The following is a 22,121-nucleotide window of genomic DNA, read 5'->3' as shown; positions in this document are numbered from 1 at the left end:
GGTAACTGTGGGGATTGTCAAGTCATGCCATGTTTAGCATGCTCAGCCAGTTTAGGTCAGGTCAATCTCTGAATGAAAGATTAATTTTTTTTTTTTAATTTTTAAGACTGTATTTTGAATGTATTACACTCTGTGAATTTGATAAGGAATATGTTTTCTGGAATTCTTTCTTTTATACCAGCCTGGGGACACTCCCAGTTGTGAGCACATCACGAAAGAATTTAAAGGAAAAAAGCACTCTTCACTTGCATTTTGCAAAGTGACGTGCACAGGATTACTTCTTTTTAAGACCCTTATTACTGAAAGTAGAGAGTGGACTTGGGAGATTAATATTAGCATCTGGAAGTCTTGTTTTCCAGTTCACAGTAATGAACACTGGTCTATACTCTTGGAGGCCCCTTGGCACATAGTGTGCCTCACATTTTATCTAGTGAACAAAGTGCATAGCTAACACTTTTTTTTTTTTAATGTGGGGAAATTGGCAGCTCTGTTACAATTGGAATATACCCAGGGTCATGACTCTTTCTAGAACAAGGAAGAAAAGAAAATCCCACAGAACAGTGTGCAGGGGACAGTTTCCCAGCCAGCCCCCTCCCTCACGCCCCGAGAACCCACCTATTCCTCGCAGCGCTCCAGCTATCATGCTCAAACACCATTCTCTGCTCACTCTGTGTTTGCTCTGTACTGTATGGTTCGGTACTGTACGGGCTGTGCCTTTAGGCTGTAAGCTCCTCGGGACAGGGACCTGTTATGTGTCTGGCACACTTCACCTACTGTACAGCGCCGTCTACTCCAGCGCTATATAAATAATAAATTAAAATTAATAAGTGCATCTCCAGTTTCCTACAAACTTTTTTTTTTCCTAGGTGGCAACATAAGTACTATATTATTCATCTCATTTCCCTAAATTTGTGTTTTCTACTTCTACTATATAGGGATGGCTCAGGAAAATGTAGCTGAAGATAGTTGTTAACAGAGGAGACATATGGCTTGCTATTTGCAAGGGCAAGGGAGCTCTAGCATGACAGGGTAGGGTGCTAGCTGCACATTCACTTATAAAGCAGCCAGCATAGCTTGGGAGCTACGTAAAAGTTATATTTAGAAGCTCAATTTGCTGCTGCATGCCATTTCCAAAGGTCATGGAGTTGATTTGTCTAATGATTAGTTGGCAAGATACTCACTGTACGGATGAGAGCAAGTACATTAGTAAACCATCCCTGCACACCTACTCCGGGGAGCTATGCAGGATGCAGCTCAGCAGCTTCAGCCTCCAAAATCACTGCATGAATGTCTAAAATACACTAGTCTTGACCTAGGTAGGGGGGTTTGTTACTGAAAGCTGAGGAAGATAATCAAGGTCTATCCACTGGTTAGTGACTCTTTGTGACTATTATAGTGGGCAAAAGTTGACCTGAAGTAGGATATTGTAGGGAGAAAAAAAAATAAAAAGCCACACAATTAGCATAAAACATGTATCAAAGGGAGGGTGAGGGAATAGGGAGGGGAGGAGGGAGAGAAGGTAAAACAACATTTAGACTTCTTGTAACAGTGCCTTTTCTTCCATTAGGTTAACTATGGTTCAGTGATGTTGCCTATCCTAAATCTTGGTTACAGATAGGGCCAACATTGAATAATACAGGCTTGCAGCAATTTGTTGCTAGTACAGTGCAAGCCTTTCAGAAAATACACTTTCCAATCAAGTACTTAAAAACTGGCCCTCAGGATATATACTTTCTTTTTTAAAATAGTTGTCATCTCTCAACTGATTTGACAACTTTGAGTTGTTCACAATGTATTTTTCATGTTAAAAATTCCTTGCAATGCAGATGTCTATTAGCAACATAGAATAATATGCTGTACATCTGCAGCCAAAAGAACTGAACCACTTTGCACTGAAGTTTTCCAAAATATAAAGCTCTGTTCAGAAGCAAGCACCACTAGACAGACATGTCACAACACTGCGTTACAAGATGCATCACCCACTCGCTGTAGTAGGCCCTAAGTCCTACCCCTAAATTTTAATACTTTCGGTTCCATATACGTTGTAACCTTCTCTATAAGTTGCTAAATTCTGGGTATTCTGCGAGGAAGTTGGGTTAAAAGTCTGTGCACTCTTTGCCACCTTCATTCGTTTCGCCTCTGCCCTGGACTTGTAACAGAACTCTATCAAAGCCACCAGCATTGCCAAGCCCAAGCCTCCAACCAGAATGTAGAAGACTCCAGCAACGTTGCTGAGACTCAAGGCACTCGTCTTGTCCTGGGAAAACAGAAGTGACACAGTTAACCCTGGAAAATGGATCCAAAGAAGCACAAAACACACATTAAAACGTTAGAAATAAACAAGTAACAATATTTAGCTGAAATTCAATGACAGTTGTTTACATACTTCAGCAAAATTTGACCTATCTGGATCTATAAAATATATTTTAAGCAACTAGTTTTCCTGGTTGGCACTAAAAAATATTCTAAGTCTATTGCCAACATATCAGGATGCCATTGCTTGCTTACTGCAAAGCATTACTTCAATTACATGGAGAATTAAACAATGACATGTCTAGCTCTATTTAGGGGACATTTCAGCACTGATACAAAAATGCATTTATGTAAAGCTCTTCAGAAGCCTTGGAATCCAGAAATCTGTTTTATATCAGACAAGACTCTGCTTGATCTTTACAAAAAACAGTAATTGTACTTGTGATAGGCATTGCTGTTAATTTAAAAGATCCAGACTGAGCTTCTGATACTTCAATGACAGGCAAAAATAACATGTGAGGCTTAAGTTCTTTCTTTGAACAAACACTTCCTTTGAAAGTGCACACTGTACCAAACACATTGTGATAGATTTGCCTCTTACCTATTATTGTATTTTGGTTTTATTTTACTATAGATACAGTTCTGGAACATGCCCATGGACTACTAAGCTCAGTAACAGCATACTTCTAAATATCAATTTATGCAATTTAACACATTTTTCATAATTTAGGAAAAATGAGGATTTTCTTTAGCAAATTATTATATATTCATCATTTTACAATCACCTTCTTGGGTGTATTGTAGTAAATAACTATTCTACATTTCTCTATACTTCACTGCTTAGTTATGAACCACATGTTTTTGACTCGAAATCCATGTGCTTTTTCAGCATAGTTCTCAAGGAATTCTTGCAGGATTGACTTCATATGCTACATCGTGTGTCTAAAAATACTTATAAAGCTTTATTCTTATGCAGACTATATAATCTTTAGCTAAAGTAAGGAGAGTATTTAACTTCTGATTGTAATCTCTATGAAATTTTAACTTATGAAGGCTGTGAAAAATTTGTATGTTTAATTTAAAGAGGCACTATTCATTGTGCAATCAGTAGATTAGCACAGTAAAGGTTCCCATGGATGTACAGAGGTGATTGGGGTTTATAGCTGGGTTCTGCTTTGTGCCTTTTTAGCTTGCTAGGTAGAGCCTAAGTATCTTGGAGATAACTGTTCCTCTGGTGGCAATTGCTAACATGGTGCTTGCAAACAAGAAGAAGGCAGGACTGAGAAAGACCTGCCCTAATGTAGGTGATGGGTTGAGGCTTTCTCAGCTGTTATTTACAGGTACTTTGTCATCCTCTTAAATGGTTTTCACTCCTTTTTTTCAAAGCACTTGCCAGAAAACGGAAAATGTGTTGAAAGCTTGTTTCCCACACTAATTTTGTCAAGGTAAGTCTCGAGACATGCAGGCAGCAAGCAGTCAGTGCCTGTCATTATTTCCTTTTAGCTATGGCTGCAGAGGCTGATACGGAGTCAGGTATGGTGAAGAAATGTCAGACTCCTCAAATACAGGACTGGCACTGACTGTGGTGTTTCCCAGTCGTCAGAAAATACCCAGTTCTGGGTCTGTCCCCATAAAGAGAAGGAGCTGTCAGTTCTCTGGAGCTGCCAGGATTCCTCTTTGGGTATGGACTAGGATAAACACTGGAAACTGTAGAAACTATTAATTACCGAAGCCTTTCACTTCAAAGTTCAAGTTTTCAGCTTTAAAGTTAAGTTTTCCTTGGCCCTCAAGGAGCCAGGGACATCCCCAAAGACTGCAAGACACCACCTTCCTGGCCAGCAATGAAAAGCAATCCTTCCTGCTAGCATTTCTTTTTCTCAGAAAACTGCTAAGTTTGGCCAGCTTCTAAAGTTGTGAAGGGACATTTCCTAAACAGTCAATGGGAAAAGTCCCTACTGTCTAGGCAAGAAGGAAACAAACCTTTGCTTCTTCCAAACCCAAAAATCTACTTTGTATTTCTTCAAGAGATGCTCTGAATATGTGGGATGATGTTTGGTGATTTATATCACTGAAGACTTTAAAATGAAATAGTGCTTCCTTAAATTAAAGTGCGGCCACCATCAAGATGGGCCAAAGTTGATTCATTCTGTATCTACAGCTGCTCATTTTATTTCTATGTAATTTTGTTTATTACTTCCTCTACTGCTTTGTGAACACGATCGTTAGGTCCCGAACTGTAGCGACTGACCTTACTTCCAGAGTCCTTGGGTCCACATTCACCTTTATCGTACCACCATTTGTTTTTCAGCTTGTCTAAGACGCCTGCCTCACTGAGTTTCAAAACGGCAAGGTTTACAGGAGTTCTTCACGTGGAAAATAACATAAATAACATTATATATGTTATTTTATGTTATTCAAGTAAAACTACATAGAATCGCATTGCAAAGTGACAGAGCAGAGGCCACAGTGGGTGCTATGTCATGTACTGTTGGCCCAGGTTTAGAGACAGACATATGACCGGGACCTGCTCCATCGCTTTAGGTAACAGGCACATACTGCTGGGGAAGATTTGTAAATAAATAGTATGCAATTACTGTGAACCCAAAACTATTGGCTTACACATATTAACAACATACCCTTCAGAGATATATGTAAGACAACTCTGCATATGCAACTTAAGAAACATTAATTTGTGTTCCTTGCTTTCAATCTATTTTTAGTTTGCACCATACAAATTAATATGATTTGGCCATAGGTATTTCATTTACTGCCCTCAAAATTATCCTGGCAAGAAAAGAAGATGCTTCCTGCAGTGTGCTGCCCATAAACATTTGGCACAGTCCTGTAATAGGAGGCCTGCATGCAAAGAACTTGGGGGAGAGACCTGTGAAGATCTCCTTATCCTCAGCTAAGAAGGACAGCTAGTCTTCCATGTTAATTTCCCATTTCAACATTATTTTAAAATTCAAAGTTTTTCCTTAAATCTCACCTATCCATGTCAATATTTCAAGGGTCCCAGGCTGGTGATAAATTTCTATTTGGAATAGCTATTTTTACTGGTGGTATTTGCTGTGGGTGATGTAACAGAGTTTAATGTTGAAACGAAACCTAATCCAATGCCTCAAAATTATAAAATGCTATGGTTTACAGTGAAGTTGCTTAAACTCATTGAATAATCTCAGAGTATTATGTTAATGGCCCACTTCATGCAGATCTATCACTATATGATTAAAAAATGTATTAAATTATTAACAGACTTATTTTAAGTACTTTCCATTTCAAGTAATTGCCCAATTCTTAATGGAATTATGTGGTAGGCATATGGATATCTATTTATGTGCAAGTGTGCATGCAAATACAATATATAACAGAGAAGCAGGTAGATAAACAGAAATGGCATGTGATAGATAGCCTTCTGGTGATGTTAAATGTCATGATACTGAGTGTGCCAGCAGATTTCTATGGGAAAATTTATCTCCCATAATATGCCATAATTAATTTATTACTTAAACATCAACTAATGATTCAAGGCTTAATAAATAAATAACCAGTGCAAACAATAATTAGTATAGTGTAACTGAACCTACTAAAATAGTTTGCATTGAAGAGGAAAGGGGCTTATTGCACTCTATAACTGGTTTAGCTGGAAATCCCCCAATGCTTATGTAATAATATATTTGTGCATGTTTATATATAGCCATTTAATACACAAGTAACAGCTTCTGAGCCTTGTATGCTGTTCTTAACTCTAGGGACCTTGCCTCTTCATACATTCTGATTACTCTTTCTATATGTACCTAAAGTGGGGGGATTCACCTCACCTCAATATTTGCACCCTTAAATTATGCCCCAAGCTTTGTCTGTCTGCCCTGCAGGTAATGGGAAAAGGTAGGTACCTCCAAATGGTGGGCTTTGATACCAATATTAACAAAGGATGATGTTGAGATGCCTGTCTCCTCATTTACTGCTGAGGAAGACTTGGTGCCTTCGAGAAATTTTTGACAGCCACAGTTGAGTGAGAGGATTTCCCAGGAACTCTCAAGTGATTACTCTAAGTAAAGGAAAAGCTTCATCCACTTTCCAAATCCCACACATTTAATTCATATGCAATACTCTGTTTCTAGAAACAAAACTGCCCATTTTTTGCTCTTTTCCAGTATTCAAACTTAAATTTTGCCTTAAGGCTTCTAGCAGCAGGTTGTGCAGGTTGACAGTGGAACATGAGAGTCCCACAGCTGTGAAATGAGTGGGCTTGGGGTGCTGGCAAGTTTCCTGTTAATATGATCCTCTGCTGGCTTCTAGTACAAGTGCAAAATAATTAATATTATTTGAATAGCTGTCATCTATAACATGTCATGCACTGTCACTGAGCCAAGTTCCCATGCTCCTGAATTCTATCAGTGTAACAGGGCTGGTGTGACAAAGGTAAAGGGACATACAGGTACTGTTCTCCCTTGGAAAATCAGAAGCCTATGGAGTTGTTGCAGATTAAACTGATCAAACTGATAACTAGGAACAGATATGAACTATCAAGGCCACCAGCAAGGTGGAAACAAGTCAGAAAACAGATGTCTCCATGTTCTTTGCCTTTTTTTTTTTTTTTTTTTCTTTTCAGCACTAACACTTTAGGCATTTAAAGCCTGAAACAGGCTGAGGATTTTTTTCGTTTTCCAAGTGTAGTTTCTTTAATGTCAACCTTTCTGCATTGTCTCTGCAAAGAAGCTCTCAGGTTTTCCTTTGGGAAAAATAATCAATTTCACAGTTTAAATTGCCATGCTGTCCTCAGTGTCTAAGCCATCTCAGTGGCAATGGTCAGCAGAGGAAGTTCCCATTTTTCACTGGGATGCAGTAGTGATGTGACTGATGCCAGGCCCTTGTTTCTCCTCTCCACAAATTTTGGTGGAAAACTTTCTGAGTGAAGGCCCTGCTGAAGCTCAAGAAAGCCTGTTCTTGGCCCCTCTCCTTGTTGCCTGCATTAACAAGGCTCTGTGACATTTCCTTCACATCTGCCCTCAGACATTCCCAGCTGTGATCAGGGAGAAGCACTCTGTGAAAAAAATTAAAATTATATTTACAATATTTTAAAATATTTTACACCTTCAAAACAGGATTTCTGTCCTAATTCAAATCAGTCAGCTGTGATGGGAAATGCACATGGTCCAATATAAGAAGTCCAGACCAAGGGGCTGCAGAGTGGAAAAGGAAGACGTTTTGCTTATGTTTTCTAGAATCACAGCATATATACACCTCTTTGCAATCACAGTAAGTGATTGCAGGTGTTGTGAATTGCAATGTATTTTAGGCTTTTGTTTCTTTGTTTCATTTTCAGTAGGAGATTTTCAACAGCTCTTATGGCAGGTGCATGTCCAGATCACCTTGTCTCTCACAGCAAGTCACTTATTTTGATGTGACGCGTCAGTCACAAACTCAGAGACTACAACTTGTTACTGCATTGCTTACACAATCAGTTGGTGAATAGTCCCACTGATATTAAAGGGGACAAAAACAAAAACAAAAATTATATGGTTTGCTGTATGTGAAGAAGTGGAATATACTGAAGTCACATACAGGGGATAAATTCAGCATTTATAATTAAATTTCCCAATAAGTTCAGTATTGTTTACTTAATATGGCAGTGGAAAATGACTATAGATTTGGGTCTTGTTCAATTGCTTAGTGACTCCTGAATTACTAAAGTTGGGCTAAATCTTCAGCTAGAGTAAACTGGCACAGTTTGTGAAAATCAGTGTAGTTTTTTCCAGTGTACAGCTGCTGAGAATCTCTCTTGCTGAGGATCCAACTGCCTCAAGTTCATGTAAGGATAATATATGAGAAATAATAACTAAAATTACCCTTTATGTATGGAGAAGAATTTGCCCCTCATAGCCATAGTGCAGAACTGCTGTGTGACAGCACAGGAGACCCTGTTCTTCACTCGTGTGCTGAAGTGAGTGTTGGCACAGCCTGACCTGGGCACAGTGGCACTGGTTTTCTAACTTTTCATCATGTTCTCAGCCCTTCTACCTCCTCTCTTGGCTTCTTATTAATTTCCTCCTATCCTGTCATCAATCACTTGCTGTTGGAAGGGCCATTTTTTAAGAGCCTCAGGCTGGATCTTGAACCAACAACATCAGCAAAATCAGAGTGCTTTAAAATGGATTAATGAAGTTCTGAGCTAGCTGTGTTCAGGACAACAAATGGGCAATTATAACATTTAAATCACAATACTGAGTGATTCTGAAACAAATATAAATTCTGGCAGACAAGGATTTTAAAAATGCACTCAGGGATATATTTTAGGAGCATTTTCATTACCCACTCATGGCTGAGCCATTAATTAAGTGTAAGGTCAGTCTCATCAGCTGACTGAAAAAACATGGGCCAATGTGTTCTCTTGGGGGCTGCCAGCAGAGACTGGAAAAGATCTCCATCAGCACAGCTTCTGTCCACTCACACTTTTTAAAAACAATGGAGCAAAGTGGCAGAAACTGTGTTTCAGTACCTTCCTGTGCACCACACAAAATGATGGCATACAGTTAGGATCTGAGGTAATAGTTTCAAAAACACTCAAATGATTTGAAGAACTCACTTTTATCTTCTATCATGAACTAATTAATCAGATCACTAAACCACAGGTGGTTCACACAGGGCAGCTTTCTGAACTTTCTGAATTTTGAAAGATTGTCCCTTAAAGGTAACAATAAATGGAGAGGCTAGAGGTGACCTTTTAACAGCAGAGAATGGAGGTAGGAGACATACTATTTTACAGAGCAATACAAACCTTTGGAGAACAGCTGAACTCCCTGGAAGCTCCCTCATTTCTGTAGTCCACTGTACTATCATGAAGGGATATTGTGGGTCTGCACTTTCATATTCTGAATAATGAATCTCAAATAGTAACAGCACAGTTATCAGTTAAGCTTCAGGTGCTGTAGTTCTTTCAAATGAAGAGGAGTTTCTTATTCTCATTAGGTGAGGACAAAGCCCTGCAATTTAAACTGGAGCTGCTGAAAAAGCTCAGGGTTTGTTCTTTTGAAATTCATCCAGAGAAAAGAAGTATTCTTAAGCTTCTTAAGAAGGTAAGAACTTAGTTCAGGACTTGTTGGTGACTATCAGGTTTACCAAAGTAGTGCATAGTGTCCTGTTTATTCCACTAGTGATAATTTGCTAGTAGAAAAGAAACAAAATACATAGAGCTCCATTAATTCAGCAGAAAGGGTTTTGATTTCAATTGATCAAGACTGTTTCTGAGCAAGGAAATGAATTTTACAGATGATAAATGGCTAGGTAACCTCTTGGGGAATCAGCCTGGCTGTAGTTTATAACCCAAGATCAGAAGCTGCTGCAATGCAGGCTTTGGGAAGCGTGAGAGTGCCTGCTCATGTGCATGGTGTCCCTGGTTCCACCAAGCGTGGGCACTGCAGGCACATGATAGACCTGAAGCTTCCCAGGACCACTGGCACTGCCAACTCACTCAGCTGTGCCTGGGAAAAACTGTGGCAAGAAACAGGCCCCAGGCCAGGTAAATGCTCATGGCAGGCTGTGTGTAGTCCCAGAACCACAGGCTGAGCTCCACCATGTTCTCCATCCTTTGCTAACACTGTCCTGCCCACCACATTGCCTACTGCATCCTGAACTACCTGTGTCACCTACTGTTTATTTACACTGGCCGTGTGTTCCTTCCTTCCTCCTGCATTCACACATCCTTGGTTTCTCCATGAACTACACTCCTCACCTCTCTTTTCTACTTTTCTCCCAACTCTTTTTTCTGTCACTTTGCACAGCATTTCCAGACATTTTCCTGGTGAAGCCCTGTGTGTTCCTCTACCACAAGCTGCTCCCTTTTCCCTGCTTCATGACTCAGAGCACCTGTGGCTGGTAATTAGGGAAAGTAAGTTAAAAAACATCCTTAGTTTGCTATCTAGCTTTTGTCTCACTTTGCAACCACTGCAGGCTTATGAGGAGGATATTCTAAGAAAATTGAGGCATTTTAATGATTTTATTCTCTGCCTGTGATATTAGAAGAATCAATAAATAAATACTCCTCCCCCAGTAATACAAAAGCCCAGGCTTGAGTAGAGTTAAGTGCTATTGCGTGTAATAGATCTGAACATTTTGGAAAAGAAAATAGAGACCATTTTTGAAACTGTGACTGCTGGCGAGCAGAGCGGTGTGGGGAAAAATAGGTAAAACAGCAGGATTTCAGGCAAAGTGAAGAGGATTAGGAGACCAGTTCTGGGTAAGTGCAGAACAGCCCAAGGGATGGTCCCTGAGGCCAGGACACAGCACGGAAGAGCAGAAGGACTAAAGAAGGAGAGAAAATAGTAAGAAAAAATATATGTAGGCAACTGTAAAGGAAGCTACATAAACTATGTATGACAAATCAGTCAAATTTAATCATCTGTATCTGGCTAGCTGTGTGCCTGAACAACTACCTGTGAAGCATTCTCTAATATATTGTTCACACACAAGCACATAAATAAATATTATTACATGCTGCCTAGAACAGAAGGGGTATTTTTAATACCTCAATTTTCCCCCACTTCACCGTCTTCCACATTTTTGATTCTTTCCAGTACCAGGCAGTTTTTCAAATGAAGCTGTGAGGCAGCAAGGAAGTACTGGTTCTGGCCATATGGAAGACAGGGGAATGCAGTAAGAATATGAAGCTGTTAACACCTCAGCCTAGCATGCAGACTAAAATTCCTGCCTGATAAATTCTAATAAATTATGTCTAGGGAACCACCATGGATTTCAATTTGTTGGAAAGATATCAGAAAATGTCAGTATGAAGATATTTTATCTGAAATTTGTCTTCCTCTTTTGGATACTTGTGAAAATTGTAATTTGTACAAGTATTGCTTGTGTCAACAATGGATCCCTGAGCCTGGACCATACATTAAATTACCCCTCAGAGACAGTCACACTGATTTTTTCCCCTTTTCCGCTTATGTCACTGAAAAATATTTTTAGTAGTACCATATAGTAGGAAAAAAGTCTTAGCTAGTGAGCAGGCTTCTGAAGGTATTTAACAAGTTTGGAAAAGGCTCACCACAATTTCGGAAGATGTGTATTTCTGAAAACTGTTGATAGATCTCATCCCAGAGACCATTTTTGAGTTCCCCTTGGGGTGTTTAAACAAATGCAAATATTTTTGCTTTGACAGTAATTGCATACACCTCGGTTTCAGCTGCAGGTACCAGCAGTGCTGTGCTACTGGTGAAGCTGTTTTGTGGCAGGTAAGACCCCAGCAGATGCACCAATTACTTCACATACTGTTTACCCGCTTTTGGTGACATTGAGGCTAACCTTGGAGTCACCTCCCCCGCTGCCACATTCTCCTTTGTCGTACCACCATTTGTTTTTCAATTTGTCCAAGAGGCCTTGTTCATTCAGTTTTAAAACTGCGAGGTTAACAGCATTTCTTGAAACGATAAAACATATTTTGTAAGAAACTGCACAGCTGTTAAGATGTTAGAAGGAATGAGGACTTAAGCTGTTTATAAGCTTGATCCACACACTAAATAAACCTCTCATTTCCATATTTCAAAGCCCTTGGCAGCACAAATAATTGTGGTTATTTCCAAATGTGAAAAATGTGTTTCCAGTTCTAGAAACGATTTTCAGAACAGCTTGGATTTTAATGCAAAAATTCTATCAACCAACCCAAACTATTTTTGCAAAATGATGATAAAACTCTGCCTGGAATTAAAAACGATTTACACAGATTTATTTGAATCTATATTTGAAGTGTGTGCCCAGGCTGTTTTTTCAAGCAGATGAGAAAATGTATCCTCATGTACTAAAGAGGCAAGATCCAGACTGCCTGTGCTAGACGCTGCCAGTCACTGTGTCACTACAGTTGTGACATGTAGCACTTCAGACTGATCCTGCATGAGCTAAGGATTAGGGCTCCAGAAACAGGCTGTGGGAGGAAGAGCTGAGAAGGACTAACAGGTCACACACTGACTAAGATGCTGTCCAGACCCACTGTACAAAAGTGCCCAGAGGTCTGGCTGACTGAAGCCCTGCTGCTGGCACATCTGTGCATATGGGATGCAGGCTCTAGAGTCCTGCTCCCTTTGCACATTAGAGGCTTAGCTGAAAGGCAAGACCTGGGATCTCACCTAGTGCCATGACTCCAGGGACTGCCCTGCTGTTCTGGGAGAGCACCCTGTGTCCCAGCCCAAAAAGCACCTGAGAGACTGAGGAGAAAGGTGATGATGAAGGGGGAAACCTGGAACTGCACTGGGGAAACCTGGGAACAGTGCGGCCAAACTAAACTCAAGCACTGTTGGAAGAGAAAAGCCAGCCAATTAGTTATGTGCTGAGAGACAAGAAGGTTTTCTGGACATCCTGAGGACTTTTCTCTGGAGAGTTTATAGATGTTATGCTACCACTGGGTGAAAGACAAATTCTTCTTTGCTAGCAACACAGTGGCATGGGCGCAACAGACTGAAAGGGGTTCTGTGAGCCTGGTGTCCTCCATATCATGTTTAAATTCTCTTTTTTTTGGATGAGAGAAATACCTGAGAAAGACTTTAGATCTGTGCAGGCAGAGGAGCATTGCCAACACAAAGGCTAAAGCACAGAACCACTGCTTCTGTAGGAATTCAAGGCTGCTGGAATTGTACTGAAACTCAGCCAAGAACGAGGACACAGCTGGTCCTAGGATGCAGTTGCTTCTGTGCATGCTCAGAGATTTCCCTTAGGTGTCCAGAGAGCACCAGGACTGGATGGCAGTGGTTAGTGTACAATTTCTTATCTGTATTACTAAGACCCTAAACAGTCACATATCCTAACGATACACAACTACATCAGTATCAGTAAAATAGCATCTTCCTATTTTTATGTCCAGAGGTCCCTACTGTATCTATGCCTATGAGAAATGTCTCCTCTCTGTGATGGGTGTCTGCCCAGGCTCACGAGTGGCTCTGCAGAGGCACGTGGAGCAGTTTGAGAGGTGCAGTAGCTTAACTACTACTCTTTGGGGATGATATGGGGTTGAGAAAGATGGAGTTTCTCTCTCTGAATTTGTTTAATACTTTCAAGATCTGTCTGTCAGGAATGAGTGGGATATGACAAGAAATAAGACTGTCAATAACATTCTCACTTCAACAATGAGAGGATGCAACACCTTCAAAGCACTCGGAGAAGGGCCAGGAAGAGGTCCTCTGGCAGCAGGACTCTGTCAAATCATATGGCACTAGAAGACACTGGGGTTTGTGATTCAGCCTCTCTAGAGATGGCTGATCTCTTGTCTCTGGGGGTCTTTTCTGGTCTTAGAATATAAATTTTTCTTTTATTAAGAGAGATATCTTCCTGGCAACCAGGTACAGAAAATGGTACTTCATAGCTTATGGAGAGTCCTTTACTACTCTGGTCCATCTGTGGGACAAATATCAGCTTCAGGACAAAGCTTTACTCTCTTCTGGTAACAGCTTTTCATAAAGCTCCTCCTGGATGAAAGACAGGTCCTTGGTGGCTGGTCATGAAGTTTGGAAACTACTTGTGTGTAGATCTGATGTTATGTAACTTCACTGCAGCTAGACTTACAGGAGATTTTCAACAGAGATAAAGTAAGTGCTTGTCTGTCCCTGAAAGTGAAAGTGAGAACTGCAGGCTGTAGTGGGAGTGATAACAGACTGCTCTTGGCGGATAAATCTTTAAGGGGAATTTAGCAGCCAAGCTGACAAATGTGATTTTGTGTAAGTGCTCTAATTATGGTTCACACTCCAGAGGGAGAGAAGCAATTGCAAAATTGGAATGAAATTGTTCATTTGTCCCTTTTGTTCTTGGATTGAATCAGTCATATTTACTACAGATTTTTCATACTCAGCTTTTCATTACAAAGCCTGTGCTTTCAGTCTGTTTGCCCTGTTCAGAAAGATAACTGTGTGGCCAGCCTTGCCACTTAACAGAGAGATTTCCAGTACACTAAATATAAATGTTACCTTTTTAAGGACATTGGGACCAGGCCATAGATGAAAGATGATCCTGGAAACACATTTCTTTGATGCTGAACAGCATTACTTATTCTGAAAATTGCTTAGATATATATCTGGAGCCTGCTGTCTACAAAGTCAATGTCAAAACTCCTTCTCGCTTTAAGGCATCCAAACCAAGGTCTAATTTAATGTTGCTACGTTGAATTGTCACACTGGGCAGCAATAACACAAGCAGCTGCTTTGACAGTTCTACAGATGCAGGCAGGATTGATCACTCCCACGAAAAATGAAATGTATCTCAAGGAATATCACTAACTCTCAATTCAACAAGCCACTTAATCTCAGTCTGATTTTAAAGCAGATGGAAAGCCCTATCAATCTGTCTATCTGAAAATAGCATCTTCAAACTATTTCCTCTGAGCTGTAGTCTCTCAAGTGTGAACATTAAAGCTCACCAAATTAGACAAAGTCCTTATGCTAAAATTCTTAGAAAGGTTTTTTTTTTTTTTTTTCTTTTCAGTCTCTATCTTATTTTGGGTGAAGATACTTGATAATTTACAACTTCTTTTTCAAGTTAATGTCTGCTTACACCTTTCACTTGGATATTCCAAGATGAATTAAAAACAACTAGGTGATGTCTTTTACAACTAACATAAGTTTTCATGTTTAATTTTCATGTTGAAGAGAAAGAGCTTTCTCACTTGCCGAATGTTTAAATTTATCTTTCAAAGCATTAAAGATTATCCAGGAAAATGTTCCCACATTTATTTAGAGAAGCTGCAGCTGGTTGATAGTAATTCTAGAGTAATAAATAAATAAATGAAACCCATTCATGAGAGGGTTATTTAGCTGGGTTATTAGCCATATCCATAGACAGTTTCACAGCACAATAGAGAAATGAAAATAAAAAGGATGAAGAAGTAAATGTGGATTTAAGCTGCAATCATCACTCTGAAATTAAACTGTATTGTTTATAAATGTAACACATTATTGTCCTCATCATGTGTAGTAGGCCATGTAAAACCAGGTTAGTTTCACACTGCTTTCTCTGTTGCTTTGTTATCCAGGTCCACCTCAACATGTGGAAATAAATAATTTACCTCTGGTCAGCAAAACACAGAGAACCTTTGCTCAACAATGCTGTACCTCCCAGGTAGGTTATAACTGAGAGCCTAAAATGTGCAATAGTGATTGCATTGAAAATTATATACCGAGATCTCAGAGCAGGGCTAGATCACCCCACTCATCCTAGACAGTACTTTGTTCTGTCACAGAGAAAGGCACTTGTAAACCTGAGTCTCCATGGCAGAAACTTTTCTTTCACCTTAAAAAGTAGGACTGCATCTGCAATACCACACTTAATCCAAACTCCCACTAAAGACAATATATTCCTCAATAAAGGAACTGACGTCTTTATAAGAGTCAGGGTTTAATAGTGGTAAGCAGGCAAGGCCTTTCATATTTAACTCTTAATCCTTGGTGTCACTGCACAGTCCTGCCTCTTCCATTACTCTGAAGAAAACAGAGTCTTTGCATGCAATAGTCAAGCCAGTTAAGACAAAACTGCAGATCTCACTTCACAAGTTCTTGGGTACACGGACAGTGATTTCATTTCATGGATCACACCTATTTTTAACAGGTCTTTAGAATTACAGTATGAAAAATGTGATGAGAATTAAATCATTTTCACTCATTTAAAATCACTGTCCATCTCCCTATAAATAAACAGCATTAATCAGTTTAAAACATTAATTGGTATCCCTTTTTTTTTTTCTAGAAGAGCCCATCTGTGCTGTAGATACACCTTACACAGTTATCAAAAGATAAAACTCTACAGACAGATGACAACAGGACTACCCAGTCCCTTGCAAAATAACATCCGTGATTCCAAGCAGATACCTCATTTGTTACCCAAAAGAATTGCAGCAGGGTGTTTACCTAAAACCCAGGGAAGCCAGCAGAGGTTTGCTTTGACTTCCAGTGAGTTTGGATCACATCAAGGGTGAGCACTTGACCCATCCACTGGACTTTAGTCTGTAAGAAGCAGTGAGGGAGGCATGCAACAAATCACCTGAACACCATGGTACACCACATTGTGGTACCCAGCTCACGTACATGCTCAGCCACAAGAGGGGCATTTCCACAGCTAATAAAGACACACAAAGGTCCCTGCACCACAAGGGAATGAGATCAGGTCCAGCCAAAGGACCACCACGGCCAACATCACAAGCACTGCTGGAAATCTGAGACAGTCATGGCAGTACGTCATGAAAAGGGACACAAAGTTTTGCCTAATGCAACACTTTCAACATCAATTTCATCACAGGAACTCATCACTCCTTAGAAATCAGGAACTAAAACATGAAATGCATTCTGCTCAGTAAGATCAACTAATGTCCAGAACTTGAATACACACAACACAGAGAAAAGGCTCTCTCCAGCTTAGTTAGGCTGAATATGTATCCAGTCATATGTACACTTATATACAAATATGTATATTCTCAGCCACAGCTGCTTTTCATTTGAGTCATTCAGTTCCCAAAATCTCTGGAAGCACCATGGTTCATAGGATGGGTGGAAAGCACCACTCATATACACCAATCAGCATCATTCCCAAATGCAATACCAAGGCCTTGGCCTGGCTCATGAAGACTGCCTCCATGAATTATGGTCTCAGAATATCTGCTTTTGAATACAAAATACTGAATACTGGCATAAAGGCACAGACAGGCACCTAAGTATGCATTACAACCAAGGCAGGATCTCTGCTGTAAGCATTCAATAATAGTATTTTAGGCAGCCAGTAGAGCCTTGCCAGGAAAACTTAAATGTCTTAGCTATTTAAACAGCTTTGACATTTTCCTGAATCCCTTTCTTGAACTTAGTCTCATAAATTCTGTGTAACTGGCATGTCAGATACCAAAAATACTTCCCTGCATCCTGGGCAGATTCTTAGCACGGATCTGCAGTTATCATCACAGATGGCGGCACTGTTGTTTCACTGCTAGAGCTGGGGATGTTCACTCACAATATTAAACGAGCTAGATGTGCAAAAATAATATGAATCACTAATGAGACCCTACATACGTGAAAAGAGCCTTGTTTAAATTGCAGCCATACTGTACAGCCAGGCGTCCCAGAAATACTGGGGGCACTGCTGCAGCTGAGGAGGCAAAAGCAGAGCAGAGTGCAACCCTCCAACAGGCTTTTCACAAATCATTCCCACAAGGGATTTCAGTCTCAGAAATCATTCAGTCACTTAGAAGTCACATGGTGCAAAGAGACAGCATCTCTGGTTAACCTCAGGTTCTCTGAACATACAACAAAGTTTAACAAGGAATACTGAATGTTATATGGACAAAGCTCCATAGGTGGGCCATACGCAAGGTATGGACCAACTGGCAAAGTACAGAGGCTTCCTTTCTATTAGGATAAAATATACGACCACAATGTCCTATAAGTTTGTTGCACATATACTCCTATATATCTGGTGCCTGTAAAGAAGAGGGAATCAGCAAAGATGGGAAGTAAAACCACAGATGTGGTGGTGCATCACCACTACAGGAACAAGCTTTCCTGCAGTATCACAGCCAGTGTTGGCAAGTGATGATGTGTCCCAAGCTCATTTTCTTCCTTGCACTTTGGATGTCTTTCCCTGCAGCTGCCTGCTGGTGCAGCTGTCATGCAGACCAACCCCTGGGCACTCCTGGAGCAGGCTGGAGGGCTTTCTCCTGCAGGACAAGGCAGAGAAGGGTGCTCAGTGAAGCCAAGGTCAGTGACCGTATTTCAGTGATGTGAATTGTGGGTATCCAGCCCAGGTGGCTTGGGAAGAGGAGGCCACAGCTGCCAGGAGCCTCTCCTCACCCCCCAGCCTAGCGCTTCCTGCATGCAGCTGAGGATCTGTCTTCAATGTGCTTAGCGAATCACAAGTGGGTGCATTTTTATAGCTTATGTATATAATCCATTCAAATAATTTTTAACAGGAAAAATTAAAATGCAACCTTACCAAGCAAAAAATTAAAACCTGCACATCTTTTGAGCTGTTTATTTTATCTATGTTTTGAAAAGCACTGATGGCAGATTGTAACACGACACAAATGTAGTGCGGTTTAAGGGTGTTTGACAATTCATCAAGAGAAATTAAGTGTAAAGCTGCATGGCACTGCTGAATATGTTTAATAAATTAGGAATGAAACAAGCACTCTGTTAACAAGGAAGATGTAGCCAAAGCTTACATCACTGTGTACTCAGAAGGCTTGAAAGATCAATAACATAAATATTAAAAAGAAGAGCTAATGCATGAACATTTTTACAAGAAAAATGATCTAAACTTTAAAGACAAAAGGCTTCCTTTAAAAGCATGTCCTCTTAAACCTATTTAAGATCTTACATGGGAAATTTTTTACTGGGATTTATAAAGGTTTGCATGCTGTCATGTTACTTGTATGAAAAATACTGTATTCAAATACTGAAGCACAGGAGTCATCAAAACATTTTCATGTTACTTCAAACAAAATAGAGTCCTTGGCACTTTCTGTCAGAAGCTGGCCAGCATTTATATTAAATAAAGAACTGATAGTATTCATGTTGTGAGTCTTCATAATATATTAGCTCTTCTCCAGTGGGTCTCTCAGGTTTTTCTGCTAAGCTCCTCCATTTTTATATTCATGCTTATCAAAGAAAGGACATGATCAGCCATCTCAGCAGAAAGCTCAAGTCCAGCTCAGGACCCACTAGAACAGTGAATGCCTCCTGAATTCCACCTTGCAAAATTCACTTACCCCTGCCCTGAAGAATGGTCTGTAGAAAGCCAAAGTGTTGCAAAAAAAGCTCTGGGAAGGTTCTGTGCTGCATTAGAAGCTGAAACCTTTTAAAAACAATATTTTAAAATCTCCTGTCCAACTGCACTTAAAACACCTCTTAAAGAAAAATATATCAAAATATTAGTCAAACAATAAGAATAAAGTATTTTTACAAGAATGTATGTTTATTCCCATCTATTTAGAGTTGGGAAATTTACAGCAGTGCTCAGATACTTTTCAATTGTGGCTAATTAAAATAAATATAGCACTCTTCATTTAGCCATCCAAATAAGACGGTTAATTTCCAGGGGCAGTGAGTATTTACAGCTTCTATGTATAGCCTAAGTATAGTACATGTTTAGTTCTTTGAGCTGAGCTTTGTAAACAAATATGAGCCAAACTGACACCTTGAGGATCAGCAGGAGTTCCAATTAATGGGAGACCCACTGCTGCTAAAATTTGCCACAGCTACTTTGAATTCAAAGAGGTTCTGACAATTTACGCCAGCTAGAGGTCTGATGACTGTAGCTTAAAATATTTATATAGATTGAAAGCTGTTTTGCAGCAAGATATTCCAATTACAGTATGCAAACACTTCTTGGCATAAGTAATTAAATATATATTTTGCCTGTGTAAAAACAACAGCAGTTGACCTGGGATTGCAACTCAGCTTGTTTCTCCGTTTTACACAAAGATTTGCTGTAAATAAAAAACACATAAAATTGTCCCTAGAGAATTGGTTCATATTGGTTCAGTACACAGTCTTTAGCAGCAGCAGAAATGCTAGTTTCTCCCAGCTCTGAGCTATTTTTTGCTATTTTTGCTAACTACCTAATCCTGTTGTCATTGAGCAGTGCATTTTTATTTTTTTTTTAAAGCACAATTTTTCTTGCTGGTTCCAGCATCAGCAGGATTTTGTGAATAGGCTGCTGGAGTCCAACACCTGCAAGTCAGAATACATGTTTTAAAGGCTTAGAATCATAGAGTCATAGAATAGTTTGGGTTGGAAGGGACCTTTAAGATCATCTAGTTCCAGCTCCCCTGCCATGGACAGGGACACCTTCCACTAGACCGGGTTGCTCAGAGGCCCATCCAACCCAGCCTTGAACACTTTCAGGGATGGGGTATCCACAATAATGCTGGGTAACCTGTGCTAGTGTCTCAGCAAATCCCTCACTTGAGTAATTTTTTTCAAAAGTGTCTGAGACCTCCAGACACTTTTGCAGGAATTACTCTCATGATAAGCTTAGCCCACTGCCAAGTGCCTCAAAACTCTCTTTCACCTCTGAAACATTAGTAACCCTGAGCCATTTATGGTTTTTACATAGTTGAAATTGCTGAAAGAATTTACAGTAATATTTTTAAAGTTGAAATGTGTAAAGTGAGCATGTGTAAGTACATCCCTCTCCTCCACATAATGCTTTCAGATGGGCCAACATTCACCTCTGGCATGGCTGGCAGAAAGCTTTTTGCTTTTTACGCCTTAGGTGAAGCAGACATCAACAGCTTTTGTTGCAGCAAGATGCATGGATACTGCTTCACCTGCCTCTCCAGTAACTTCTAAGTTTAGGGTGCCCAAGCCAAAAAAAAAAATTACAGTATTGGCACAGACAGGTCAGGGTTTCATGGCAAATCACAGCATGTGGTCCAGTGCCAGGCAGAGGTTCCATCTGTGTTAGATAGGCACTGCTGAAAGTCAGGGAGTAGCAGCTTGAGGTGAGGGTCACAGCAGAGAAGATCTATCATGCCTCATGCTGTCCCACTCCTCTCCCACTTAGACTGCATTAGTGCAAGCCTCTTGCAATGACATTATATTTTGTTACCCAGGCATGTGTTGAAACTCCTTATGTCTCTCCATCTCAAGAAAAAGCCAAATGCTGCACAACTGATCTTATTGTTTTGCAAATGGATGTTTAACAGGACTGAAAATATTATTCGCCATTACTAATCTTGGCCAGAGGATTCAAATTTTCCTTTATATAATCTCTTAATCATATTTGTAAGGCATTTAAAATTTATGCTTCTGAATGCCACAGAGGGACTATTTTCACCCAGAATGAGGCTAGGTAAACATGCAATTCAGTGTTTATTGAATAGAAATATGGTGTGGTTCCTTGTAACTGAGAAAGCTGTTTCTTCTTTACATCCACCTCAATCCCTTAGATATCACTGATGGATTACTAGAGAGCCTATTAAGAGCACCAACTCCGGCTACCTGATGCAGAAGAAGATTTTACTGTATCAAAACCTTCCAGAACAAAGCGGGTGGCATCTGTTTCATCAGATTCTAATTTTTCACTCCATTCAACATGTCCCAGCAGCGCAGAAATATTGTACCTTCGACTGAGCATTTCACAGCTTTCTTCTGCAGGAAGACCCAGTCCTAGGTTGAATCACCTACCCCAGAAGAAATGTTACTGTGATATCCAAAAGGAGTCAGAACTTATTGCTGAATCTCACTACAAACCATGGAAGACAAAATATCCTGCAGGGCTAACTACAAATATTGGTTTTTCTGGTTCCTCACCAGCCTCATATCTCAATGTGCTGTATAAATGTATGTTCTATTTTGTGGGTAGCAGGACATAATAACAAACACAAGATTTTAGTGCAATATTGAAGATAACTGGAATTTTTGCATATTTGAGTCAAATCTGGAAATATTTGAAAATATTTCACTCTCAGACTTCTCCAGTTTTTCATTAATGTAAGGCTGAATCCATCACTTATGAACATATAATGATGGGTAAGAAGAGCTGAATCTGAAATGGTCTTTGCTTGTTTTCTACTCCTTGTGATATGTTTATGTATTTTCCCTCTTGCAAGCATCAGGATCTCAAAAAGAGCACCTGAATAGTGTAAGATGTCTTTAAGACTCAGCAATGGCAGAAAAACATCAGGAGTCACAATAGAGTGACTTCTACAAGCAAAAGTGTACAACTGAGCATCTCCACATGCCTTTTTCATAAACTACTAATCATCAGCTTATGATTCTCCATGAAAAAGTGATAAAAATCCTCTATCCTAGCTAATATTTCTGAGATGTCCTCAGAGATAAGTCATACAAAAGGAGTTGCATTTAACCACTTTCAGGGTGACAGATATAGGTATCTGTGGC

At 39.9% G+C, this 22,121-nt stretch overlaps 1 protein-coding gene across 6 annotated transcripts in view; it reads right to left on the bottom strand.

Moving 5' to 3' along the window:
• GRIA4 (glutamate ionotropic receptor AMPA type subunit 4) overlaps positions 1–22,121 on the bottom strand; it is a 212,028-nt gene that overhangs the window by 5,524 nt on the left and 184,383 nt on the right. Inside the window, exons 14-16 of one of the 6 annotated variants that reach the window (XR_004367554.3) lie at positions 11,563–11,677; positions 4,502–4,616; positions 2,123–2,257 (exon numbers count right to left, since the gene is read on the bottom strand). Coding sequence is in view for 5 of the 6 variants with exons in the window: in XM_032747702.3 (XP_032603593.2) it covers positions 2,012–2,257; positions 11,563–11,677 (361 nt within the window). In the remaining variant the exon portion in view is untranslated. Of the gene's footprint in view, positions 1–2,009; positions 2,258–4,501; positions 4,617–11,562; positions 11,678–22,121 lie in introns of those variants that run through there. The other 5 variants (XM_032747698.3, XM_032747701.3, XM_032747702.3 and 2 more) reach the window with 5 other exon arrangements.

The sequence above is a fragment of the Taeniopygia guttata genome, chromosome 1 (assembly GCF_048771995.1).
Source record: "Taeniopygia guttata chromosome 1, bTaeGut7.mat, whole genome shotgun sequence".
Taxonomy (NCBI): Eukaryota; Metazoa; Chordata; class Aves; order Passeriformes; family Estrildidae; genus Taeniopygia; species Taeniopygia guttata.
The sequence above is the reverse complement of the archived record's forward strand: the minus strand, read 5'-3'. Positions and strand labels throughout refer to the sequence as shown.